At 41.2% G+C, this 23,598-nt stretch overlaps 1 protein-coding gene across 2 annotated transcripts; it reads left to right on the forward strand.

Annotated features, from left to right (window-relative positions):
• The first annotated feature begins 123 nt into the window (after nucleotides 1-123).
• Nucleotides 124-9,096, forward strand: LOC308411658 (intercellular adhesion molecule 1-like). Of its 2 annotated transcripts, none has more exons than XM_080905627.1 (9): nucleotides 124-607; nucleotides 5,167-5,318; nucleotides 6,318-6,359; nucleotides 6,479-6,736; nucleotides 6,992-7,318; nucleotides 7,416-7,655; nucleotides 7,790-8,017; nucleotides 8,146-8,409; nucleotides 8,541-9,096. In XM_080905627.1, exons 2-9 carry the CDS (start codon nucleotides 5,267-5,269, stop codon nucleotides 8,696-8,698), a joined length of 1,569 nt encoding a protein of 522 aa, XP_080761753.1. In that variant the 5' UTR covers nucleotides 124-607; nucleotides 5,167-5,266; the 3' UTR covers nucleotides 8,699-9,096. The 2 variants fall into 2 exon arrangements, with proteins under 2 accessions (XP_080761753.1, XP_080761754.1); XM_080905628.1 differs by having other exon boundaries at nucleotides 6,482-6,736.
• The last annotated feature ends 14,502 nt before the right edge of the window (nucleotides 9,097-23,598 follow it).

Below are 23,598 nucleotides of genomic sequence, written 5' to 3' on the forward strand. Positions count from 1 at the left end.
ATTGGTCCCTTCCTGGTGGCTCCCTGTCCTGATTGGCTGACGACAGTGTCCTTCAAGGACATGAACTCGCTCAGCTGTAAGTAAAACTCGACTTTTACAACAAAAACATGCATCAAGAAAGAATACAGCCACAGATTAAAATCACAGCCCATGCAATATAAAACCCAAGCAAAGCACAGAATCAGAATTTCCGGAGCTTGTATCTCGGGGAATGCTTTTTATACACCAGATTAAAGAAGTACACTATCAATGCAGAAGTACAACTTTGACCAGTGCAGGCTTATCAAGATGCGACACAGACTAGTAGTATTTTCGCTTGACGGGGATGCGAAAACTAGTTTGTTCCTGTTTTTGTCGCAATGTAAAAATTTTTTGGAAGAACAAGAACTGCCCGAGTTAAATGTTCATGGTGTTGATTTCGAGTTTGAACTGAAGAAAGAAACGCCGGAGCAGGTTTACATCATGCTGAGATTGTACTCCCTTGGGGCGTCCTCCAAGCTGTTGGGATAACTTTGGAGAGGTTTTTTTCTTTTTTTTTTGTGTGTGAGAGAAATAATCTGAAAGTTCGGCCAAATAAGTGACCGTTGATTTGGACACAGGGCTTTGGGTGAGTCTATCATCTGCCTCGTTTGTATGTATGATATTGTCAGTGTCATTAACATACATTTTCTGCAAGGTGAGGAAAGAAGTGAGAAGCTAATAGTCACGATATGAAAAGTGAAACCAACTTAGAAGTGCCTTAAAGTAGTAATATAGTTTTGTTAGTACTGTTTAATGCCTGACACCATTGGAGGACAGCTGAGACAGGACCATTCCGAATGCAGATGAGTACATCGCCTAACATTTACGTATTGTATTGCTACTTTCTGCTTTTACTTTAATATATTTTGAATGCAGGCATTATACTCTGTACTCTTTAACATTTAGTTTAAAGTTTTAGTTTCTTAGTATTTTGTACATTACTGAATATCAAGCTAAATTCAAAGGACATTTACCACACAGAGGGAAGACTGAGAGAACTAGTACTAACAGAATATAGAACAGAAGAGGAACAGAATACCAATGAAAAAGAATGAAAGTTACACAGTAAACAACAGTAGGAACCAGAAAACCTGATAAAAGAATAGAAATCAGAACCACAACTGCTAAATTTTAAAAACTATTAAAATTACACGATCATGACAATCTCTGGCACCATAAAGGTCGTTCAGTAAGGTTCTAACTTGAGTAAAAAGTCAAACGAATTTTTTGTCTACTTTGCAAAAGTTATTCAAGACAAAAACTGTTCACAGTTAATGCCCTGTATAACAAATTTGTAATAAGACGGAGCCTAACAGCACCAAAAAACAAAGCAAAAAAACCCAAAAACAGTCTGTTCATTCTTTTAATAATATAGATCTTGTTTAAATTTTATAACTATAATTCCAAACACATGAATTAACTCTGCCAGGGCGGCCATTTATCAACCATTCTATTTGTAATTTTTATGGACAGAGCTATGCACAGCCAAAGGTCCAAGGGTGTCAAGTTCAGTGGTGTTATGGAAATCTGAAAGAAACTGATCTACACAAACAGCTTGTCTTTGTGAGGTTTTAATTTGTCTTTGCAAAGGGGTCAAACAACAGTACAGAGTACAACAGCAGTCTGCATGGCTTTTGACAAAGAATGACAACAAGCGTAGAAGCATAGAAACACATTATCTACCCATCATGGTCACAGATTACAGTCAGAACATTCCAAAGATAACTTGTACAGATGAATATATCTATAAGATAAAACATGTAGAGCCTTCCACTCAGCCAAATCAACTTAAAACAGAGGAAATCAGAATCCTAAAATTTCCTATTATGTTTCACATAAAAATCCAGCAATGTTCAAACTAGGGGATCTTTGTGTGTCATAGTGAAAGTGAAAATTTTGCAGCATCTCAACATGTCACTCCTCACACAAGAAGAGCATGTGTGGGTATTAGCTATACTTAAATTAAAACATTGTTTCTAAATTTGCCCTTGCAGCACTGTTGCTCAAAGTCACCATCTCATAGAAATATGTGAGGTGCAGCAGATGAAGTTTCAGTCAACTATAACTAAGGCAAGGCAAGGCAAGGCAAGTTTATTTGTATAGCACAATTCAACAACAAGGTGATTCAAAGTGCTTTACAGAGACATTAGAAACAAGAACAAATAAAAAGCATGATTTAAAATTGATTAAAACAAGCAAATAAACTAACTAACTAATTAACAAACAAACAAACAACAGTATATAAAATCAAAACAGATAAAATCAGAACAGTAGATAAAATCAGTAGTTAAATGTAAGTTTTGAAATTTAAGCTTAAAGTGTGGATTTGGTGCTTTATTCAAATGCAGCTGAGAACAGGTGAGTCTTCAACCTGGATTTAAATAAACTGAGTGTTTCAGCTGATCTGAGGCTTTCTGGGAGTTTGTTCCAGATATAAGGAGCATAAAAGCTGAATGCAGCTTCTCCGTGTCTGGTTCTGACTCTGGGAACTGATAAAAGACCGGATCCAGATGACCTGAGGGATCTGGATGGTTCATACTGGGTCAGGAGGTCATTGATGTATTTTGGTCCTAAACCATTCAGAGCTTTATAGGCCAGCATCAGAACTTTAAAGTCTATCCTCTGACGGACAGGCAGCCAGTGTAAGGACCTCAGAGCTGGACTGATGTGGTCCACTTTTTTGGTCTTAGTGAGGACTCGAGCAGCAGAGTTCTGAATGAGCTGTAGTTGTCTGACTGATTTTTTAGGTAGACCTGTAAAGATGCTGTTACAGTAATCAAGCCTACTAAAGATGAATGCATGGACTAGTTTTTCCAGGTCCTGTTGAGACATAAGATCTTTTATCCTTGATATATTCTTGAGGTGATAGTAAGCTGACTTTGTTATTGTCTTAATGTGTTTTTCTAAGTTTAGGTCTGCATCCATCACTACACCCAAATTTCTCGCCTGGTTTGTGGTTTTTAGATGTATAGATTGAAGTTCTCTGGTGACCTGTAATCGTTTTTCTTTGGCGCCAAAGACTATTACCTCAGTTTTGTTTTTGTTTAGCTGGAGAAAATTGTGGCACAACCAGTCATTGATTTCCTCAATGCATTTACCAAGAGCCTGTACAGGGCCTCGGTCTCCTGGTGACATTGTGATATATATTTGTGTGTCATCTGCATAGCTGTGATAGTTTATTTTGTTGTTGTTTATAATCTGTGCCAGTGGGAGCATGTAGATGTTAAACAGAAGGGGTCCCAAGATGGAACCTTGGGGAACTCCACATGTGATACTTGTCTGCTCAGATGTGAAGTTACCTATTGATACAAAGTATTTCCTGTTTTCTACGTATGTTTTGAACCAGTTTAGTACAGTTCCTGAAAGACCTGTCCAGTTCTCCAGTCGTTTGAGTAATATGTTGTGGTCAACTGTATCAAATGCTGCACTGAGATCCAGTAAAACTAGGACTGACATTTTTCCACTGTCTGTATTCAGACATATGTCATTAAACACTTTGGTCAGAGCGGTTTCAGTGCTGTGGTTCTGTCTAAAACCTGACTGGAAGGCATCGTAGCAATTATTCTGTTTTAAGAAGTAACTGAGCTGTTGAGAAACTGCTTTTTCAATGATCTTACTTAAAAATGGGAGATTTGAGATCGGCCTGTAGTTGTTCATTTGTGTCTTGTCAAGATTGTCCTTTTTCAGTATAGGTTTGATTACAGCAGTTTTTAGTGATTCTGGAAACACACCTGATAATAAAGAAAAGTTGACGATCTGTAACAGGTCTGACTCTAAAGTCTTTGAGACCTTTTTGAAAAAACTTGTTGGCAGGACATCTAAACAGCAGGAGGAGGAGTTCAGTTGACCTAAGATGTCCTCCAGGTCTTTGCTGTTAATAGGTTGAAACTGTTTCATGGTGTTTAAACAGTTTTTTGGTGGACACAGTACATATCCTGGATCTGCTGTTGATGTACCAATTGCTTGTCTAATTTTTTGGATTTTTTCAGTGAAGAATTTGGCAAAGTCATTGCAGGCCATGGTTGAATGAAGTTCAGCTGCCACTGACACAGGAGGGTTTGTTAGCCTGTCAACTGTAGAAAATAAGACCCGAGCATTATGGCTGTTTTTAGTGATGATGTCAGAGAAGTAGGACCTCCTTGCATTCCTCAGTTGTAAATTATAATTGTGAAGTTTCTCTTTATAAATGTCATAATGAACTAACCTGGTGTGTGTGCTGTACATTTTCTTTCCTCCTCCAAAAGTAGGTCATTTGTGTTACCAGTGGTTAGTTTCCACTGGTAGGACCATAAGTGCTGATAAACTTTTCTTGGCAGCAGGCAGAAAGCAAAAAATGCACGCTTAAAGTTATATTTACATTAATTAATTATTACATGTATTGTAAGTGAAAAAGTAACAAATTCTCTCACCCCTTGTCCTGACAGAGTGTACATAGTATCCACCACCACAATCAACTTCAAGCATTAGCTCAGTCAAAGTAGCTGCACGTCTCTCATGTGGAGCATGTGATTCATCCATATCAACAAAAGCAACACAGGAGTGTGTGCAAAGTGTTATCAACTCGAGTCTTCATGACAGGCTTGGTGGCTGCATCAATCTTTTATAGAATCTGTGTTAACACCAGAGGTCTTCTGGCAAGGAATGAATGCGTAGAAACTCTCTTGTGTTTGCAGAACTTTGCGTTCACAGTTAGCGCCCTGTGTTTTCCCAGTTTTTTCTTTAACATTTAGTAGTTGAAACAAAGAGTGTTTTTTTTAAAATTACTAACATGTTGCTTTTGTGGAAAGTGAAGCTTTTTAAAGTTAATCCTGGACACATTTTTCAATGTTTAGATTTTGTCTGAATCTTGAGCTTTACAATTATTTTCTCTTCCATGTGTCTTACATATAGATGTAAACAACCTAATTAAAAAACAACAACTAAAAAAACATATTGTATTATATCTACTATTATTTAAAAAGATAAGTTGGACAAATATTTGCCCACTATTGATGACATGGATTACTGTACTTGTCATAGTTGTAATTGGCCAGATATTTAAGTTTTTAGACAATGACAAATGTTGTAAAAATGTGATTGTAGGATAATCAATTAAGACGAGCTATTTGGGGACCTGTAAAGATAACGTTGAATCCTGTACTGCAGGATATCTAATGCAAATCCTGAAACTGAACTTCTGCTGGGCAATCCTGAAACAGTCTTCACCTCCTCCATCCATCTGCTTCATCCTGTATGCTGACTAAACATGCTGCTTGTCTGGATGCTGGGCTTCCCCATGCTCATCTTTTCAGTGTGTGGTGAGTGCTTAAGAGCTCTATGTGTCATAAACTGGCTGTGTAATGCAGGTGGGAAAGGATAGGTTGGATAGTATTTCATTTGGCAGTTAAGAACAAAACATTTTACTTTCTTTTTTAACTTCACTTTCAGTTTATGGCTTGCATTTAGTTTCAATGGCCACAATCTCCACATGTCAGCAGCGAGGGTAACGTCAAACTGAAAATAATGGTGCTTTGTAAATGCTTCCCTTTTAATGAGATTCAAATTAAAATAAAAAAGATGAAACTTGTCACTGATATAACATCTGAATTTTTAACATTTAACATTTTCAAGTTAAAAGTGTTATTTATGGTTGAAACATCATCAGTAAATCATCAGAATCTAGCACCATTTACAAAACTTTGTTGCTAGGATCTTGGGTGATGTGTTTTGAGTTTTGGTGGTTTTTGATTTACTTTTGGGTAAATAATTAATAATTTATGTTCTAGTTCTATGGTATTTAATTTAATGTCATTTCCTTAATGCTTCTGAATTAGCTTAGCTCTTAGCTCTTTTGTATTAGTGCAAGTTTCCTCTCTTGTCCACAAGCTGTTTGTCTTGTCTCTGTGATTAAACAGCATTTTGTCTCTGTGTTTGCTCTTTTTCTGAATCAGGTTTGTATCAGTAGGTCTTTGTGTTTGTTCAATTCCTGTTTTATTGTGATACTCTCTTGTCTCTTGTGAGTTGTGATGAGTTTACTCGCCACGCTATTCCTGAGTTCCTGAGTGTTTCCTATTAGTCTCCGCTTCCCCTAATAACTCTCTTGTGTCTATATTGTCTCAGTCTCCCTTTGATCTTCATCAGAGTAGTTCCTGGGTGTTATTCTGTTTCCTGATCTTCTTCCCCTAGTGTCTTGGGCACTTAGTGAGTTCTGTAGTTTGAACTTGTTTTTTGATTTAGTTTTTTGTTCTGTTTCATGTAGTTTAAGACCACTTGAAAAATGGCAAAAAATCATATTTTGCATGGTTCAATCTTAACAGGGCTCCAACCACAGCTTCAACATGCAACAAAAAGAAATGAGAGTGAGACAAAACATTCTTTTGATCATGCAACTTAATGAAAACAACGCTTAAACTGAAACAGGCTAGACATAGTCACATACTGTTGACTGTTGTGACTGAAAACATTTCTTTGTGAATAGCAGGTTGCCCTTTAACACTGACACCTTCTGAAATGGTTGTGAGATTTGGAGATCCAGTTTTAATCAACTGCAGCACATCAGCCACAGATGTTGAAGGGATGGGCTGGGAGGCTCCATTTGGAGGTACAGGATTTGAGCGTCCTCCTGTTGTCACTTGGAGGGTTGACAAAGTGGAAGAGTGGACTCCAAATCCTTTTTGCTATGTTACTCTAAATGATGGATCCCAGTGTACTGTGAGTCCACTCATCACTGTTTATAGTAAGTACATGTGCACACACTGTTTTATTGTGTTATAAACTACATGAACTGATATTTGTATTATAATACAACAGTGATTTCACTTATAATGCTCAGCAGGTATCTATTATCCTCTAATTACTCTGATTCAATTGTTAGTACGTTTTAGTCAAAATGAAAATCTATCTGCAACCAGCAACATCATGTGTGAAATAATGCATATTTTCTGTATGCTTATATTTGATTGTTTTTTCCCCCACTTTGATTTGTTTACAGAAACTCCAGACTCTGTGTCAGTGTCTGACATGGGTCGTGGTCCAATGGTGGAGGGCAGAGAGTATGATCTGAAGTGTGATGTCATCAATGTGGCTCCTGTTCAAAATCTCACAGTGACGTGGTACAGAGGCAATGAAACTGTGCTCACACAGATGTTTAATGACTCCACTATGACTCCAGTAAACGCATCTTCTACCCTGAGAATCTCCACTCAGAGAGATTACAATGGATTAACTTTTAGATGTGAGGCTGAGCTGCACCTCGGACCCAAAGGGCCAAAGTTCCCCCCTAATGTAACCTCACCACCTTACACTGCTGTTGTTCTTTGTAAGATTCCCACCAATTTACTTCATATTTTTTAATCTAAGACACAGCTCTGTGATCTATGAAATATAAATTAATCTATGTTGATATTCCTTCCTAGATAAACCATTCATGGAATCTTGTCCAGACTACGTCACTGTTAATGAAAGTGCTGCCTTCAGCATTGACATGTTATCCTGTCAGCCTGATGGGAACCCTTTTCCCACTGTTCAGTGGTTCTATGAGGAGAAACTCATCAATCCATCGAGGTCACTGACCAGGACTGACTCAGGAAAGTACACGGCTGTAGTTCAAAACAGTCGTGGCAGAAGCAACACCTCAGTTCATATCACAGTGGAATGTGAGTGCATCAGACCTGGGTCATTTTATATTTTAGCCGAATAATGATAAAACACACTAAAGTATTGACAAGATAATATTTTGTTTTCAGTTATTTACTTATTTATTTAAATGAATCTGATACCATTTTTACAGACAGTCCTTCTTTCACCTGCAAAGAGCACTATGAGATCACAGTGAATGATAAACATCAAAGTATCTGTGAACCAGTAGGATTACCTACACCCACCCTCACCTGGTTTAAAGATGGCAAACAGATGGTTTCCCCACAGCGCTGGAAAAAGAATGATAGTGGAAAATACTTGCTTAATGCACACAACACACATGGAACAGCTGAACACACACTGTATCTTGAAATTTTGTGTAAGTTTAAAATTTTCAGAATTATATTGTCTTTTTATGATTTCTCCACAGTGAAAATATATAATTTTTGAGATGATAATATATCTTGAAGGACATTACTTACTTTCAAAATTTTGTATTTTTTCCAGATTCTCCTGAGTTCAAGAATGGAAATGAAAGCAAGCAGGTGCTCCAGGGTGAAGATGTTACTTTAAGTTGTAGTGCTGACAGTAACCCACCTTCAAACATCAGATGGGTTTACACACCTGCTGTGAATTCAAATGTGGCCACTGAGGGGCACCAGAAGATAATCACTATCACTAGAGCCACGTCTACCAATGCTGGTTTTTACATTTGTGTTGCAGAGAATAAAGTTGGGAGAAATACACGATTCGTCACACTGATGATAAAAGGTATGATTACTGACTCTGTGCAGAACAGTTATGGAAATGTAGGAAAAAATTACTGATGTTTAATTTCAACAATGCATGGCATGATGTATTAAACAGAAGTCACATGTTGTTTTATTTTGTTGGTCTTACAGGCAATACCAGTAAAGTCCTCTTTCCAGCTATTTGGGCTTTTCTCACTCTATTGATCATCGGTCTTACCCTCCTCGTGGTCTATTTTCACAACAGGCAGAAAAAACGTGGACAATACAATTTTGTTCCGGTGTGCCAAATGTCTAATATAGCCATTTGACTTTTGCACAAGCCAATGGCAATGCGTAGGATCTTTGCTGCATTCTGTTCTGCGTGTCAAACTCATTAATACAATTTAGATTTGTTAGTATTTTACAGATTAATTACATTATTGAATTTCAAGTTACATATTTATATATGAGTCATTGATTCATTAAAAGCTAGAAAATGAAAAGCATATTTACACATAAATGGATTATGATCCATTTCTAAACTTCATAGACCTGAAAACAGTATAAATGTGCAAAACAATAAAAAGGTTACACTTGTGATGCAAAAATACTGTGTTATCCAGTGCTATGAAGCAGGAAACTGTTAACAGTAACCCATGTTGTGTCCTCTATTTGGATTAAAATCTGTTTTCATGTATTATTTTTTATTTCTTTTTCACTTTCCTCACAAGGCAGCTTCTTTTTAGTTGTTAAATATTAGAATTTAAGTATCTCGGGGTCTTGTTCACGAGTGACGGGAGAAGGGAGCGGGAGATCGACAGATGGATTGGTGCTTTGGCTGCAGTGATGCGGATGCTGTACCGGTCTGTTGTGGTGAAGAGAGAGCTGAGTGAGCCAGTTGAGGTGGTTCGGGGATCTGAGAAAGATGCCTCATGGGTGAGGTATTCCAGGTATGTCCCACTGGGAGGCCCTGGGGCAGACCCAGGACACGCTGGAGAGATTATATCTCTTGGGTGGCCTGGGAACGCCTTGGTGTTCCACTGGACAAGCTGGAGGAGGTGGCCGAGGAGAAGGAGGTCTGGGCTTCTCTGCTTGGGCTGCTCCCCCTCATGTTAAAAGGGACTTTTTCCTTCACTCTGTTGCTAAAGTGCTTGCTCATAGGGGGTCATATGATAGATGTTTGTTTTTTTTTGTCTTTATGTATTATTGTAGGGTTATTTCTTTAATTTATTTACAGTGAAACAATAGAGTGTCAAATCACAGATACGTCCATTATACGTTTATTGCTTGAAACCAGAGAACAAGGGCTACACTTCAAACATCAGAAACATGCATTACTGGTGTAAACCATAAAAGGGGAGCAAAGCTTACTTTTTGTATCCAAATAAAAATATCGATCTTGGCGGTTTACAGATGCTTACAGCACATGCATAACAAAGGACAACCTTTTTATTCTGGATCCACCTGAGATTATAGCAGAATATGAAGGAAAACCTCTCACTGTAAACTGCACCATCACATTGGATGAACATGAGTGGATGTACTAGACAGTTGGAAATGAAATCTTTCAGATCGAAGATGAAGGAATGTTTATCTCCCACTCAGTGCCACTGTCAGACTGGAATGAGAAGGCCAAGTGCAAAATAAAGTTAAATGAGTTTCACGAAGTCAGCAAGGACTTTCAAGTTATTGTATTTAGTAAGTTTCATTTTAAATATATACAGTGCAAAGAGAAAGTTAATAATTATTAAAATAAGTAACTAAGTTTTTCATCTAATGTTGTTTGCCAGAGAATCCAGAAGCTGATGATTCTGTACAGCATGTGAATGTGATGGGAGAAGAAACACAGAATTGGCTGCAGTGTGACATCATTAACACTATTTGTTGCTCCGACAAATACCTGACTGTTAGCTGGTACAAAAACAATGTAAAAAATGCAGACAGAATCTTTCAATGACACAATAAAAACACCAGTAAATGAGTCCTCTGTTGAGTCAACCTCAGAAGAGAAAAATTTAGTTGAGATGGGATGTGATATGTGAAGCTCAGCTGGACTTTGGCCCATACAGACCAAAATGTCACGTTTTTTCTCAAACACACAGAGTTTCAGCAGACTGCAAGTAAACATCCTGGTCATCTATACAGAAAGAGAGATATTTAATTAAAATTGTTAGCATAGATTAAAGAACACGAATAGTCTCAATAGCATGTGAGTAAATTGCAAGACTGCCAATTGTCTGAGAAACATAACCGAGACAATCCACGTTTATGTTGAACCAAGAGGTACACTTCCCTGTTTAGCTTACATCTAATGTGCTTGTGGGTTATTTAGATGATTTGACTGAATATATTTGCTTGTGAATGACAGGTTGCTCTCTAAAATTAGTACCTTCTGAAATTGTTGTGAGATCTGGAGATCCAGTTTCAGCTGCAGCACATCAGCCATACCTATTTTAATACTAAAACATTGGTAAACGAATGCATGTTTTATATATTTTATGTTAAGATGATATATATTTCTTTATTTACCTTCTTTACTTTTTTTTAAAATATAAGACTACTGCTAGACTTTTTCCAGTCATGTGGGCTTTGCTTGCTCTGTTGGTCGTTGGCTTCATCTTCCTTGAGGTGCCTTTTTACAAATGGTAGAAAAAACATGGCCATTACACTGTTTCTCCTGACAAAGGGCCAGTTGGTTACGAGATCCCTTTGACATCAATCAGTGCAAATGCTTAGGACACTTGCTGCATCTGAACTGCAGCTTAATGACATTTGTAACCTAACTATTTGTCTTGCATTTCATTTATGGTTTACTTGTTTTTCCTTAAGATAAGATAAGATAAGATAACCTTTATTAGTCCCACACGTGGGAAATTTGTTTTGTCACAGCAGGAAGTGGACAGTGCAAAAGTTATGAGGCAAAAATTAGAATACAATAAGAATAAATACAGTACACAACTGTACAGAATAGAATAAAATAAAATACTATATACAGTAGAATAAAATAAATATACAATAAGATAAAAATAGAATACAAATACAAATACTATATACAACTGAGTAAAAATACAACGATGACAGAAAGGATTATTGCACTTAGTATTATTGCATATGTATGGATGTGTGTGCTTGATCAGTTAAAGTCTTTATTATGGAGTCTGACAGCAGTGGGGAGGAAAGACCTGCGAAATCTCTCCGTCCCACACCGTGGGTGCCGCAGTCTCCCACTGAAGGAGCTGCTCAGTGCTGTCACAGTCTGCTGCATGGGGTGGGAGATGTTGTCCATCAGGGATGACAGCTTAGCCGCCGTTCTCCTGTCACTCACCACCTCCACTGGGTCCAGAGGGCATCCTAGAACAGAGCTGGCCCTTCGGATCACCCTGTTCAGTCTCTTCCTGTCCCCAGCAGAGATGCTGCCGCCCCAGCAGACCACGCCATAAAAGATAGCAGAAGCCACAACAGAGTCATAGAATTTCTTCAGGAGTGGGCCCTCCACTCCAAACGACCTGAGTCTCTGCAGCAGGTACAGCCTGCTCAGCCCTTTCCTGTAGAGGGCGTCTGAGTTATGAGTCCAGTCCAGTCTATTGTTCAGATGAACACCAAGGTACCTGTAGCTGTCCACAGCCTCAATGTCCATACCTTGGATGTTCAGTGGTTGCAGTGGAGAATGCTTGTGCCTGCGGAAGTCTACCACCAGTTCCTTGGTTTTACTGGCGTTGATCTGGAGGTAGTTCAGTTGGCACCAGTCCACAAAGTCTTGGGTCAGACCTCTGTACTCCTTGTCGTCCCCATCAGTGATGAGGCCGACTATTGCAGAGTCATCAGAGAACTTCTGCAGGAAGCACTGGGTGGAATTGTGGGAGAAGTCTGCAGTGTAGATGGTGAAGAGGAACGGAGCCAGAACCGTTCCCTGTGGGGCCCCCGTACTGCAGACGACCCTGTCCGACACACAGCCCTGAGTCCTCACATACTGTGGTCGGTCGGTGAGGTAGTCCAGGATCCAGGTAGTGAGGTGATGGTCCACTCCAGAGTTCACCAGCTTGTCCTTTAGAACCGAGGGAAGAATGGTGTTGAAGGCACTGGAGAAATCAAAGAACATGATTCTCACAGTGCTTCCAGCGGTCTCCAGGTGAGCGAGGGAACGATGTAGGAGGTGAATGACGGCATCATCCGCTCCAATGCCAGGCTGGTAGGCAAACTGAAGTGGGTCCAGTGATGAGCTTATTAGGCGCCGAAGCTGAGCCAGGACCAACCGCTCCAGGGTCTTCATCAGGTGGGATGTCAGAGCCACCGGCCTGTAGCTGTTGAGGTCCTTGGGGCGTGAAGTCTTTGGCACTGGTACAACACAGGAGGTTTTCCAGAGCTGTGGGACTCTTCCCAACCTCAGGCTCAGGTTGAAGAGGTGCTCCATCACCCCACACAGTTGGTCCGCGCAGGACCTGACGACCCTCGAGCTGATGCCATCTGGACCCGCTGCCTTCTTGCCATTAATCCTCCTCAGTTCCCTCCTAACCTGGGTGGTTGAGAGAGACAGGCTGGAGCCTTGTGTTGAGTGTGTATTGGATGCTGTTGTTGGGGGTGGGGGGGGGGAGTGAGCAGGGTGAATAGAGGAGGTGTGAAGTGTCTGAGGTGGAACAGCAGCAGTGGGGGTGGGTGAGTCTGCAGCCGATGTTGCAGACTGCCTCATGGCTGAGTCAAATCTGTTGAAGAAATGATTCAGTTCATTTGCCCATCTCACATCCCTCCCAGGCAGAGAGTTCTGCTGTTTGTGGCCCGAGATGGTTCTGAGGCCTCTCCAGACTTCACCAACGTTGTTTTGTTAAAGCTGATTTTCAGTCTTGAAACGTTGGATGTGTATGTTGGATGGCATTACTGCAACCTAAACAAGTTAAATAAAGTAGATTATTTGAAGCTGTAAAAAAATAATTTTGAGTGGTTAATCGTTTCAATCACACAGTAAGTGTCTGCAAGCATCAGTCAGAGAGTTATTTAATGTTGGAATTTAAACTCCATGGCAGGATTCATGTGGGGAAGTGTGAGATGGTCAATTAGGGAAGCACAGAATTCCCTGAGTGTGTCGGCTGTGGAACATGCACTTCTTGCATAAATGTATCACTTTAACCATTTAAGGGATTCAGGATGAAGCACAGTCTCCTAGCTAGTCTCTGTGTGGTTTAGGGTGATGTTCCTTTAAGATTTATAAGGATCTGGGAGTGGCGTGGATAGGAAACCTATTTTTATCCCATATTATCCCATATTTCCTTCCTTATGTTAACCAGACCCAGACTAACGAATTACAGCCCAAATTAAAAGTTTGAGCATTCTGATTCAGTATATATGCACAAAAAGAAAAGGTGGAGCAGAGAAGTATTCACATTTTGACCTTTTGGGATAACTTTGGAAAAGTATTTGGAATAATCTGACAGTTTAACCAACAAGCTGAATATTTGATTTGGACATAGATCACTGGGTGAGTTTGTCAGCTGCTTGGCTTGTGAGTAATTGTCTGTATATCAGAAATGCAATTTTTTAAAGCAGTGCAAGCTGTGAAAGAAAGTGTGTAATTTTCACAATATGTCAAGTAAACTTAGAAGTGCTTTATCCCTCCATTCTGTTTAATACAAAAAGTGTTTTTAGCTCGGCCAGTGGTTTCCTATCATGCTGAACAGAACATTAACTTAATTTTATAAATAGTTTTAATACTGAGAGTCAGAAAGTAGGAAAACTCAAGACGCTTTTCCCATAATTCCCGAACATCCCATTTTGGAGTTACTGTTAATCTTGCAATGTCCAACACCATTGCAAGAGATCATGGGTAGAGCAAATGAAATTTGGCCCATTTTGACATTTGCTAGTATAAAACTCCCCAAAATGTTCTAAACTGACCCAAATTGTACACGAAAGCCTTACATTTTTCTGAAAGCTCCAAATTTGATCTTGTTTTACAGGTGCTGCAAATCTTTGTACACCGAGGCTGATCTAGGTCAGACTGGACCTGTATATATCCAACTAGTTTCATTGTAGTTGGATATATACAACTGTGTCTATGAATGCAAAACTGTGCATTCATAACTTCGTAACTGCCATTTTAATGATTATCAGCTGAGGACCTTCAATGATAATTTTGACTCCTGTGCCTCACAACATCTAATGCAAATCCTGAAACTGAACTTTTTCTGGATGTTCCTGAATGACACCTCATCTCCTCCATCCACCTCCATCATCCTGCATGCTGTCTGCCACAATGCTGGGCTTCCTCATGCTCATCTTTTCACTGTGTGGTGAGTGCTGAAGACATCTCTGTGGATCTGACATACTGTGTATTAATTTATTTAATAATGGTTAGAGACAAAACTTTTAACTTTCCCTTTTAACTTCACGCTTAGTTTATTGTTGGAAATTTAATTTCAATGGCCTCCATGAGTTACAAGTAAAGGTAACTGGAAAAAGCAAAAATAAAAAGAATGATTTGTAAATACTGAGATTTGAACAAAAGACAAAAACATTCAAATTATTATTGATGGAAGAGTTACAGGTATGTGTTATTGCGGAACAAACTTCTGGGCCCTATTTCAGGAAGCCGGTTTAGTGCAAACTCTGAGTAAGTATACCCTGAGTTAACGAAAACTCTGGGTTTTCGGTTTCACAAAGCGAGTTCAGATGAAGCCTCAGTGAGTCACTATGACGACACACTCCGTGAAGCTAACCTGCCCCCTAGCAGGTTTACTTCAACTAACCCTGACGTTCTCTGCCTCTTTGTCAGAAACCTGACTGTAGGAAGTGTCAGACATGGCGTGCTCCTTCCTTGAAGAGCCAGTAGATGTTGAAGCCCAAATTCTCCGCAGAGCTCTCCGCCGGGAGAGAGTGATTAGAGCGCGTTCGGACATTTTATCATTTCCTGATGATTTTCTGTGTGAACGTTACCGTTTTTCAGCACAATCTATAATTTATTTGAATAACATCCTCAGGTCTAATATTGCTCATGTGACACATCGCGGACATTCTCTCAGTTCTGTACATATTATTTGTATTGCACTTCGGTTTTTTGCAAACGGGAGCTTTCTGTATAATATTGGTGACGCTGAGCACGTTTCCAAGGCTACCGTCTGTCGAGCAGTCAGGAATGTTACAGTTGCACTGAAACGTCTCCTGTACTCGTCTGTGGTGTTCCCCGGTCATAGACCCACACGATTTATCAAAGAGGGATGCCACAAAATTGCAGGTATCAGGATGAACAAAACTTAATCCATGATGTGGTGATATTTGAACTACTACTTAAATTTTACATTTATTCTCACGGTTCCCAGGCGTGATTGGCTGTATAGATGGCACTCACATTCCAATCATTGCTCCTTCAGTAAATGAAGGAGACTATGTGAACAGGAAGTCTTTCCACAGCATTAATGTACAGGTACATAGTTCCCTGTAGCATTTCAAACTAACAAATTATTTCATTATAGTAATGGATGCTAATTTGTGTTCTCTGCACTGTGAAGATCATATGTGATGCTGCCAACATTATCACAAATGTGGAAGCCAAGTGGCCAGGCTCTGTGAGTGGTGGTGGTGGAGGACCCCCACCTGTTTTTCGGGCCTCCGCTTTTTTTCTGTTGGCTATAACGGTTCACATTTGAGCATACAGAGTAAGCAAATATGTACTTGTAATGTGCTCAGATAATTTCAATAAGTGCTTACAGAGGGGAAATTAATGTAGCCTCTAACTGCAATTGATTTACATCGGACAAACAGACCAAGCACTATGGCTCATAATACAATTACACCTTACCTGTTTGGACTATATTTTTATATTTCATTTTTACTTGCTGCCAGGAACGTTTGGGGCCTGTTGGGTTGCACCTGCGCTCACATCACATCACAAAATCAAATGTATAAAATAATAAATAAAATAAATGATAAAATAACGTGTTAAATGGGTGGAAATCCCTCGATCAATGTTTAAATTAACACTCACGCATTGACTCTGTCGGCTATGTTTTGCCATGCATGCTCCCTTTCTTTTGCAGCTGAGGCTGTGTTACTTTTTTTCTGCAAAATTTGCATGTTATCGGCATATGCTGCCATCAGAATTTCGGCCTCAAGCGCTGTAAAATACATTGACCGCGCCTTCTTTCCCTCCGTCTCCATGGTGACTCGCTTAATCTGTGCTCCACTAATCAGGGCTTTATGTATCCTCGTGCGCGCGTTTAACTTGGGGTTAAAGCAACTCCGCGTTGATTGAACTAATTGTTATCAGCCTTCCTGAAACCGAATATTCCGAGTTGGACAGTTCGGGGTTACTCAACCCTGAGTATCGTTTTTCACTCTGAGTTTTCTAAACCGGCTTCCTGAAATAGGGCCCAGATCTCAATCAATAAAGTGAGTGTGGTGGTCAACAATTCATGGGTCTGTCGGTTGAAACTTTGCTCACTGGAAACTTTATGACCAGTAGGAGCTACAGTAGCGTTACTTACCTGCAACTGACGCGAAAACAATGAGAGGATCATCACACAACCCTTCAATAACACAACACAACAAATAAGTCCAGTATCCTGAGAGTCAACATAACCAGAGAGAAAAATGTAGTTGAGTTCAGATGTGAAGCTCAGCTGGACTTTGGACTGCATGGACCAAAACTTCATGCCATTTCTCAAACACACAGTGTTTCAGACCACTGTAAGTAAATATCCTAATGTTTCTAGGAAAATACAACATTCACTTAATTTTCCAATTTTGAGTCAGTAAAACAATGTCAAAACCAGTGTAGTTAGGTGCCATATATCTATATCTATATATATATATATATATATATATCCAGAGGTGTGGACTCGAGTCACATGACTTGGACTCGAGTCAGACTCGAGTCATTAATTTTATGACTTTAGACTTGACTTGAAAAAATGTTCTAAGACTTGTGACTTGACTTGGACTTTTACACCAATGACTTGGGACTTGAATTGGACTTGAACCGGTTTACTTGAAAAGACTTGATATTTTACCCCAAATATAAAATTTAACACGCATATTATATAGAGATTGAAAATGTGACGTCATTCACGGGTAGAACCGCAAAGGATTCTGGGAACTCGTGGCAAGAGGTACTAGCGCACGCAGGCTTTCAATTGAAATCAGTCACACAGCGATAAAAAGAAACACAAAAATGGCAAGAAGCCGTTGTATTATTAACTGCAATAGCCGGTCGCATGACAGCCACGGGAAGCCGATGGGTAAAGAGATCGGTTGTTATCGGATTACGTCGTTGAAGAGAAATTGTTCAAGCCATGTTTCCGAAGTGACAAACAGGCGACGGATGGCCTGGATTGCAGCCATTCAAAGATCAAATATAACGTCCCAGAACACTCCAGCTCACAGGTTAGTCTGCTCCAAGCATTTCCACAAAGGTCAGTCTGCTGTTGTAGTTAATGCGTCATTTTTCTTAACATAATTGGTGATATAGGTTACAAGCAAGTCTGGCGCTGAACAGAAATTGTCGCGCTATGCTCCTTTGTTTATTGTGCATAAATAGTGAATTGTCCTGACACAATATTGCGTTTCGCTTCTGTTATTATGGTACACTGACAAAAACATATACTTTTATTCACAGGGTAAAACAGTTGTTTTGTATCACTAATTGTCCAGTACGATTACAGCATACAGTATTATTGTCACTGCTACATTTCTGTAACGCGTACCAGAAATTATTTCCACTACTAATTAATGATCGTTGAGCTCAAAGGTCCTATTAATAAACGGTTAACGAATGTGTATTTATGATGACGATTTGTGAGACTGGTAAACTTATGATACGCACGATGGTCTTTCGTTCTACACGGTGCATTTCAAGGTCCTGTACCCATCCGTCGGTAAACTGTACCTGGGCTTGTTGCAGTGACCTGAAGTTACTAAACTTCATGAGTGTATGCACTCACTCCAAGAACCGTATGATTATAAATATGCATATAAATATGCTACGATGAGATAGCTGACTTCATCTAACTAGCAAATGTTTTCCAGGCTACGTTGGTGATGCAGTTTTTTTTAAATGTGTATGATATTTTTGTCATGCGATTTTAAAGCCGGTGTTGTGCCAAAAAGTGATTGTCTGCCAAAAACTGATTTCCAATGTTTCTGTGTATTTTTTATGTGTAATATCTTTACGTATGTTTGTAAATAGACTTCGGTGAACAGGGTTTACAAAGGGGTTATATAGAGAATTAAAACAATATCTGTTTTTCAAGTATCTTTACAACTCTCTGCTATTATACTTACAGTATAACCAATCCGGTCCTTTATCCCCACTTAAAATATTTTTACAGAAATATTGTAATATTTGCTGCCATGTCTGCTGTCCTCTTGGCCAACTTACCTCTTACAAAAGACATTTTTAATGTTAATGAGATTTTTTTAACTGCATAAATAAAGGTTATATAAAAGTCACTGCCAAAAACTGATTGCGGCTTCTACCTTGTTACACGAATGTTGTTTGTGGCTCAAGATGACTTTATGTCATCCATGAGGGATGCATTTGACATATGTTTCACATATTATAGCCCAACAAGTTACTTATAGCAGTTTAAATACGAGCAATCAGTTTTTGGCAAATACCGGAAATCAGTTTTTGGCAGACAATCACTTTTTGGCACAACACCGGTCCTACAACCGCATCCAAGAATGACATGCAGCTTATCTCAGAAATGTCGGTGAAAATTATTCTTGGAGCTAGGTTTAATTGAGCTGCATTCTAAAGAGGTGCAATTTCACAATTTGTGTATATTTTCTAAGTTCACTATTTTGTCATGTGTTGAGAAAAACACAGATTTAAAAATTACATGGTCTAATATTTACATTTAGCATAACTGCAACATGCTTTTTTTCGTTTTTTTTAATGACTCGAAAGGACTTGAAATTCAAAATTTCAGACTTGTGACTTGACTCGGACTTTTACACCAGTGACTTGAGACTCGACTCTGACTTGCCTGACATTACTTGAGACTTGACTTGAGGATAAAGACTTGAGACTTACTTGAGACTTGCAAAACAATGACTTGGTCCCACCTCTGTATATATCTATCTATATATATATATATATATATATATATATATATATATATATATATATATATATATATAGATAGATATATATAGATATATATATATAAAAAAAAAAAACACCCAGCACGCCCCTGCGGGCGGTTTATCCTTCAAGCTCGGGTCCTCTACCAGAGGCCTGGGAGCTTGAGGGTCCTGCGCAGTATCTTAGCTGTTCCCAGGACTGCGCTCTTCTGGACAGAGATCTCCGATGTTATTCCCGGGATCTGCTGGAGCCACTCGCCTAGCTTGGGAGTCACCGCACCTAGTGCTCCGATTACCACGGGGACCACCATTACCTTCACCCTCCACATCCTCTCGAGCTCTTCTCTGAGCCCTTGGTATTTCTCCAGCTTCTCGTGTTCCTTCTTCCTGATATTGCTGTCATTCGGAACCGCTACATCGATCACTACGGCCGTCTTCTTCTGTTTGTCTACCACCACTATGTCCGGTTGGTTAGCCACCACCATTTTGTCCGTCTGTATCTGGAAGTCCCACAGGATCTTAGCTCGGTCATTCTCCACCACCCTTGGGGGCATCTCCCATTTTGACCTCGGGACTTCCAGGTTATACTCGGCACAGATGTTCCTGTACACTATGCCGGCCACTTGGTTATGGCGTTCCATGTATGCCTTGCCTGCTAGCATCTTGCACCCTGCTGTTATGTGCTGGATTGTCTCTGGGGCATCTTTACACAGCCTGCACCTGGGGTCTTGCCTGGTGTGATAGACCCCAGCCTCTATGGATCTTGTACTCAGAGCTTGTTCTTGTGCTGCCATGATTAGTGCCTCTGTGCTGTCTTTCAGTCCAGCTTTGTCCAGCCACTGGTAGGATTTCTGGATATCAGCCACCTCCTCTATCTGCCGGTGGTACATACCGTGCAGGGGCCTGTCCTTCCATGATGGTTCCTCGTCTCCCTCCTCTTTCTTGGGTTTCTGCTGCCTGAGGTATTCACTGAGCACTCGGTCAGTTGGGGCCATCTTCCCAATGTATTCTTGGATGTTCGTTGTCTCATCCTGGACTGTGGTGCTGACACTCACCAGTCCCCGGCCCCCTTCCTTCCGCTTAGCGTACAGCCTCCGGGTGCTGGACTTGGGGTGAAACCCTCCATGCATGGTAAGGAGCTTTCTTGTCTTTATGTCAGTGGCTTCTATCTCCTCCTTTGGCCAGCCTATTACCCCAGCAGGGTACCTGATCACGGGCAGGGCGTACGTGTTGATGGCCCGGATCTTGTTCTTACCATTCAGCTGACTCCTCAGGACTTGCCTGACCCTCTGCAGGTACTTGGTGGTTGCAGCCTTTCTAGCAGCCTCTTCATGGTTCCCATTTGCCTGCGGGATCCCCAGGTACTTGTAACTGTCCTCTATGTCTGCAATGTTGCCTTCTGGTAGTTCAATCCCCTCAGTTCTGACTACCTTCCCTCTCTTTGTTACCATCCGACTACACTTCTCCAGTCCGAACGACATTCCAATGTCATTGCTGTATAGCCTGGTAGTGTGGATCAGTGAATCGATGTCTCGTTCACTCTTGGCATACAGCTTGATGTCATCCATGTACAGGAGGTGGCTGACAACTGCTCCGTTCCGTAGTCGGTATCCGTAGCCAGTCTTGTTAATGATCTCACTGAGGGGGTTCAGGCCTATGCAGAACAGCAGTGGGGACAGAGCATCTCCTTGGTAGATCCCGCACTTGATGGTGACTTGTGCTATGGGCTTGGAGTTGGCCTCTAGTGTTGTACGCCACATCCCCATTGAGTTCCTGATGAAGGCTCTTAGGGTCCCATTGATCTTGTACAATTCTAGGCATTCCAGTATCCAGCTGTGGGGCATTGAGTCATAGGCCTTCTTGTAATCAATCCAGGCAGTGCACAGGTTGGTCAGTCTGGTCTTGCAGTCTCGGCTGACTGTTCTGTCTACCAGTAGCTGGTGTTTTGCGCCTCTGGTATTCTTGCCAATTCCTTTCTGTGTCCCACTCATGTATTGACCCATGTGCCTGTTCATCTTAGCCGATATGATGCCTGACAGGAGCTTCCATGTAGTACTGAGGCAGGTTATTGGTCGGTAGTTGGAGGGGACCGGTCCCTTCTTGGGGTCCTTGGGGATCAGGACCGTCCGACCTTCGGTTAGCCATTCCGGGTGTCTCTCGTTAACTAGCAGCTGGTTCATTTGTGCTGCCAGACGCTCGTGGAGTGCAGTCAGCTTCTTTAGCCAGTAGGCGTGAACCATGTCGGGCCCTGGTGCTGTCCAACTCTTCATACTGGAGACCCTTTCTTGGATATCTGCCACTGTAATGGTTACTGGACCCTGTTCAGGGAGGTCGCTGTGGTCTGCCCTCAGATCCACTAGCCACTGAGCATTGCCGTTATGGGTTGCGTCCTTCTCCCATATGCTCTTCCAGTATTGCTCTGTCTCCAGCCTTGGTGGTGCTGTTCTCTTATTATTGTTCCCCTGCCCTTACACCTTTGCTGGTTCTGTGGAGAACAGCTGGTTTATTCTCCTGCCTTCTATCTCTCTGGTGTACCTCCTCAAGCGGCTGGCCAAGGCTGTGAGTCTTTGCTTGGCAGTTTCCAAGGCCTCAGGTATGGACAGCTTGCTGTATTTCTTATGCACCTTCTTTGTCGCACCTTTCTGCAACTCCGTTAGTTGGCTAACCTCCCTCCGTGCTACTTTGATCTTGGCCTCTAGCCTCCTTCTCCATGGAGGGTACTGCCCCTTGTGGCTGTTCAACTTGTAGCCAAGCATCTCACTGATCACTGCTGCCGTATTGTAGATCAGCTTGTTAGTGTCGGTAATCGTGGTTGTAGGTATTGCCCGTAGTGCTGCATTAACATCATCTAGCAGACCTTCTGAGGGTACTTCACGTAATCTTGGTAACCGGCTACGGGGTATCCAGGTTTCAAGCTTGGCCATTATCCTATTTTTCAGGTCAGTTCCTCTCGCACTCAACGATCCTTCTCCTATCGCACTTGGGGCTATGTACCCAATCTCGGGTGGGGGTGATGATATCTCCCCCCTGACCTGGCGTCCTGACTCCTCCTTGCCGTAGCATTTGTGTTGTACCTCGTCAATCTCTAGCTGTGAGAGCAGTCCCTTCTTTCGAATGTTGGAACACTGAGCTACTAGTTGTTTCGCCGTCATTGTGGATGTTGGGTATCGAAGAATCCATAGGTCCGTCATCCTATTCATGTAGCCCCTTCCGCCGGGGTTACTTGCGTAGTAGCATTCCAACAACGCCCTGTTTTCGTCTCTTGCCCACCGATGCCTTCTTGTTCCAGTAGCCCACTTTTCGCCAGGGTGCCCTGGTTCCTCAACACCTGACGCGGACCTTGTTGATCCGGGCGACGTCCGAGCCGGCATGCCTTCATATTTATCTGTCTCGCTCATGTCTGCGGTAGGCTCGCTTAGCATAGGGGGTCTAGCCTTAGGACCCTTACTGGATACAGACGCCCCAGGCAGGAATCGAACTTGCGATCCTCTGTTCCAAAGGCGTGTAGTCTAACCACTACGCTATCCAGCTGCTCTCTCTCTCTCTCTCTCTCTCTCTCTCTCTATCTCTATATATATATATATATATATATATATATATATATATATATATATATATATATATATTAGGGGTGCAACGATGCTCGTATCGATATTGAACCGTTCGATATAGTGCTTTCGGTTCGGTACGCATATGTATCGAACAATACAAAATTTGTAATTTATTTTATCAACTTTCCTTCTGACGATGCTGTCTGTGTTGAGCGCTCAGTGAATTTGCGTTCGACTACTCCACCTAGGCTGCACTGTCGAGCGCAGATCCACTGAGCGTTCAACACAGACAGCCTCGTCAGAAGGAAGAGCGCAGGGCAAGCTAGCGAGACAGAAGTTAAGCTCTCCTTGCAACATGGCAAATTGAACCTCCCCCACCCTCATTCAGATCTGGCGTTTGGAATTATTTTGGTTTGCATGTGACGTATGACCCTGAAGGTAAGCGCGTCATGGACTAAAGTAAAACAGTATGTTGGATGTGCCACGCAATGCTCAATTACATGGGTGGGAACTAGTGTGTTAGCGCAGTTAGCTCGTTAACGTGTTGGCCATCTAGCCCCACGCACAGGCGATCAGGGGTAGCTCGTTAACGGCGATTTGCCGTGTTG

This window comes from Rhamphochromis sp. 'chilingali' (assembly GCF_963969265.1).
Source record: "Rhamphochromis sp. 'chilingali' genome assembly, chromosome: 15".
In the NCBI taxonomy this organism is placed as follows: domain Eukaryota; kingdom Metazoa; phylum Chordata; class Actinopteri; order Cichliformes; family Cichlidae; genus Rhamphochromis; species Rhamphochromis sp. 'chilingali'.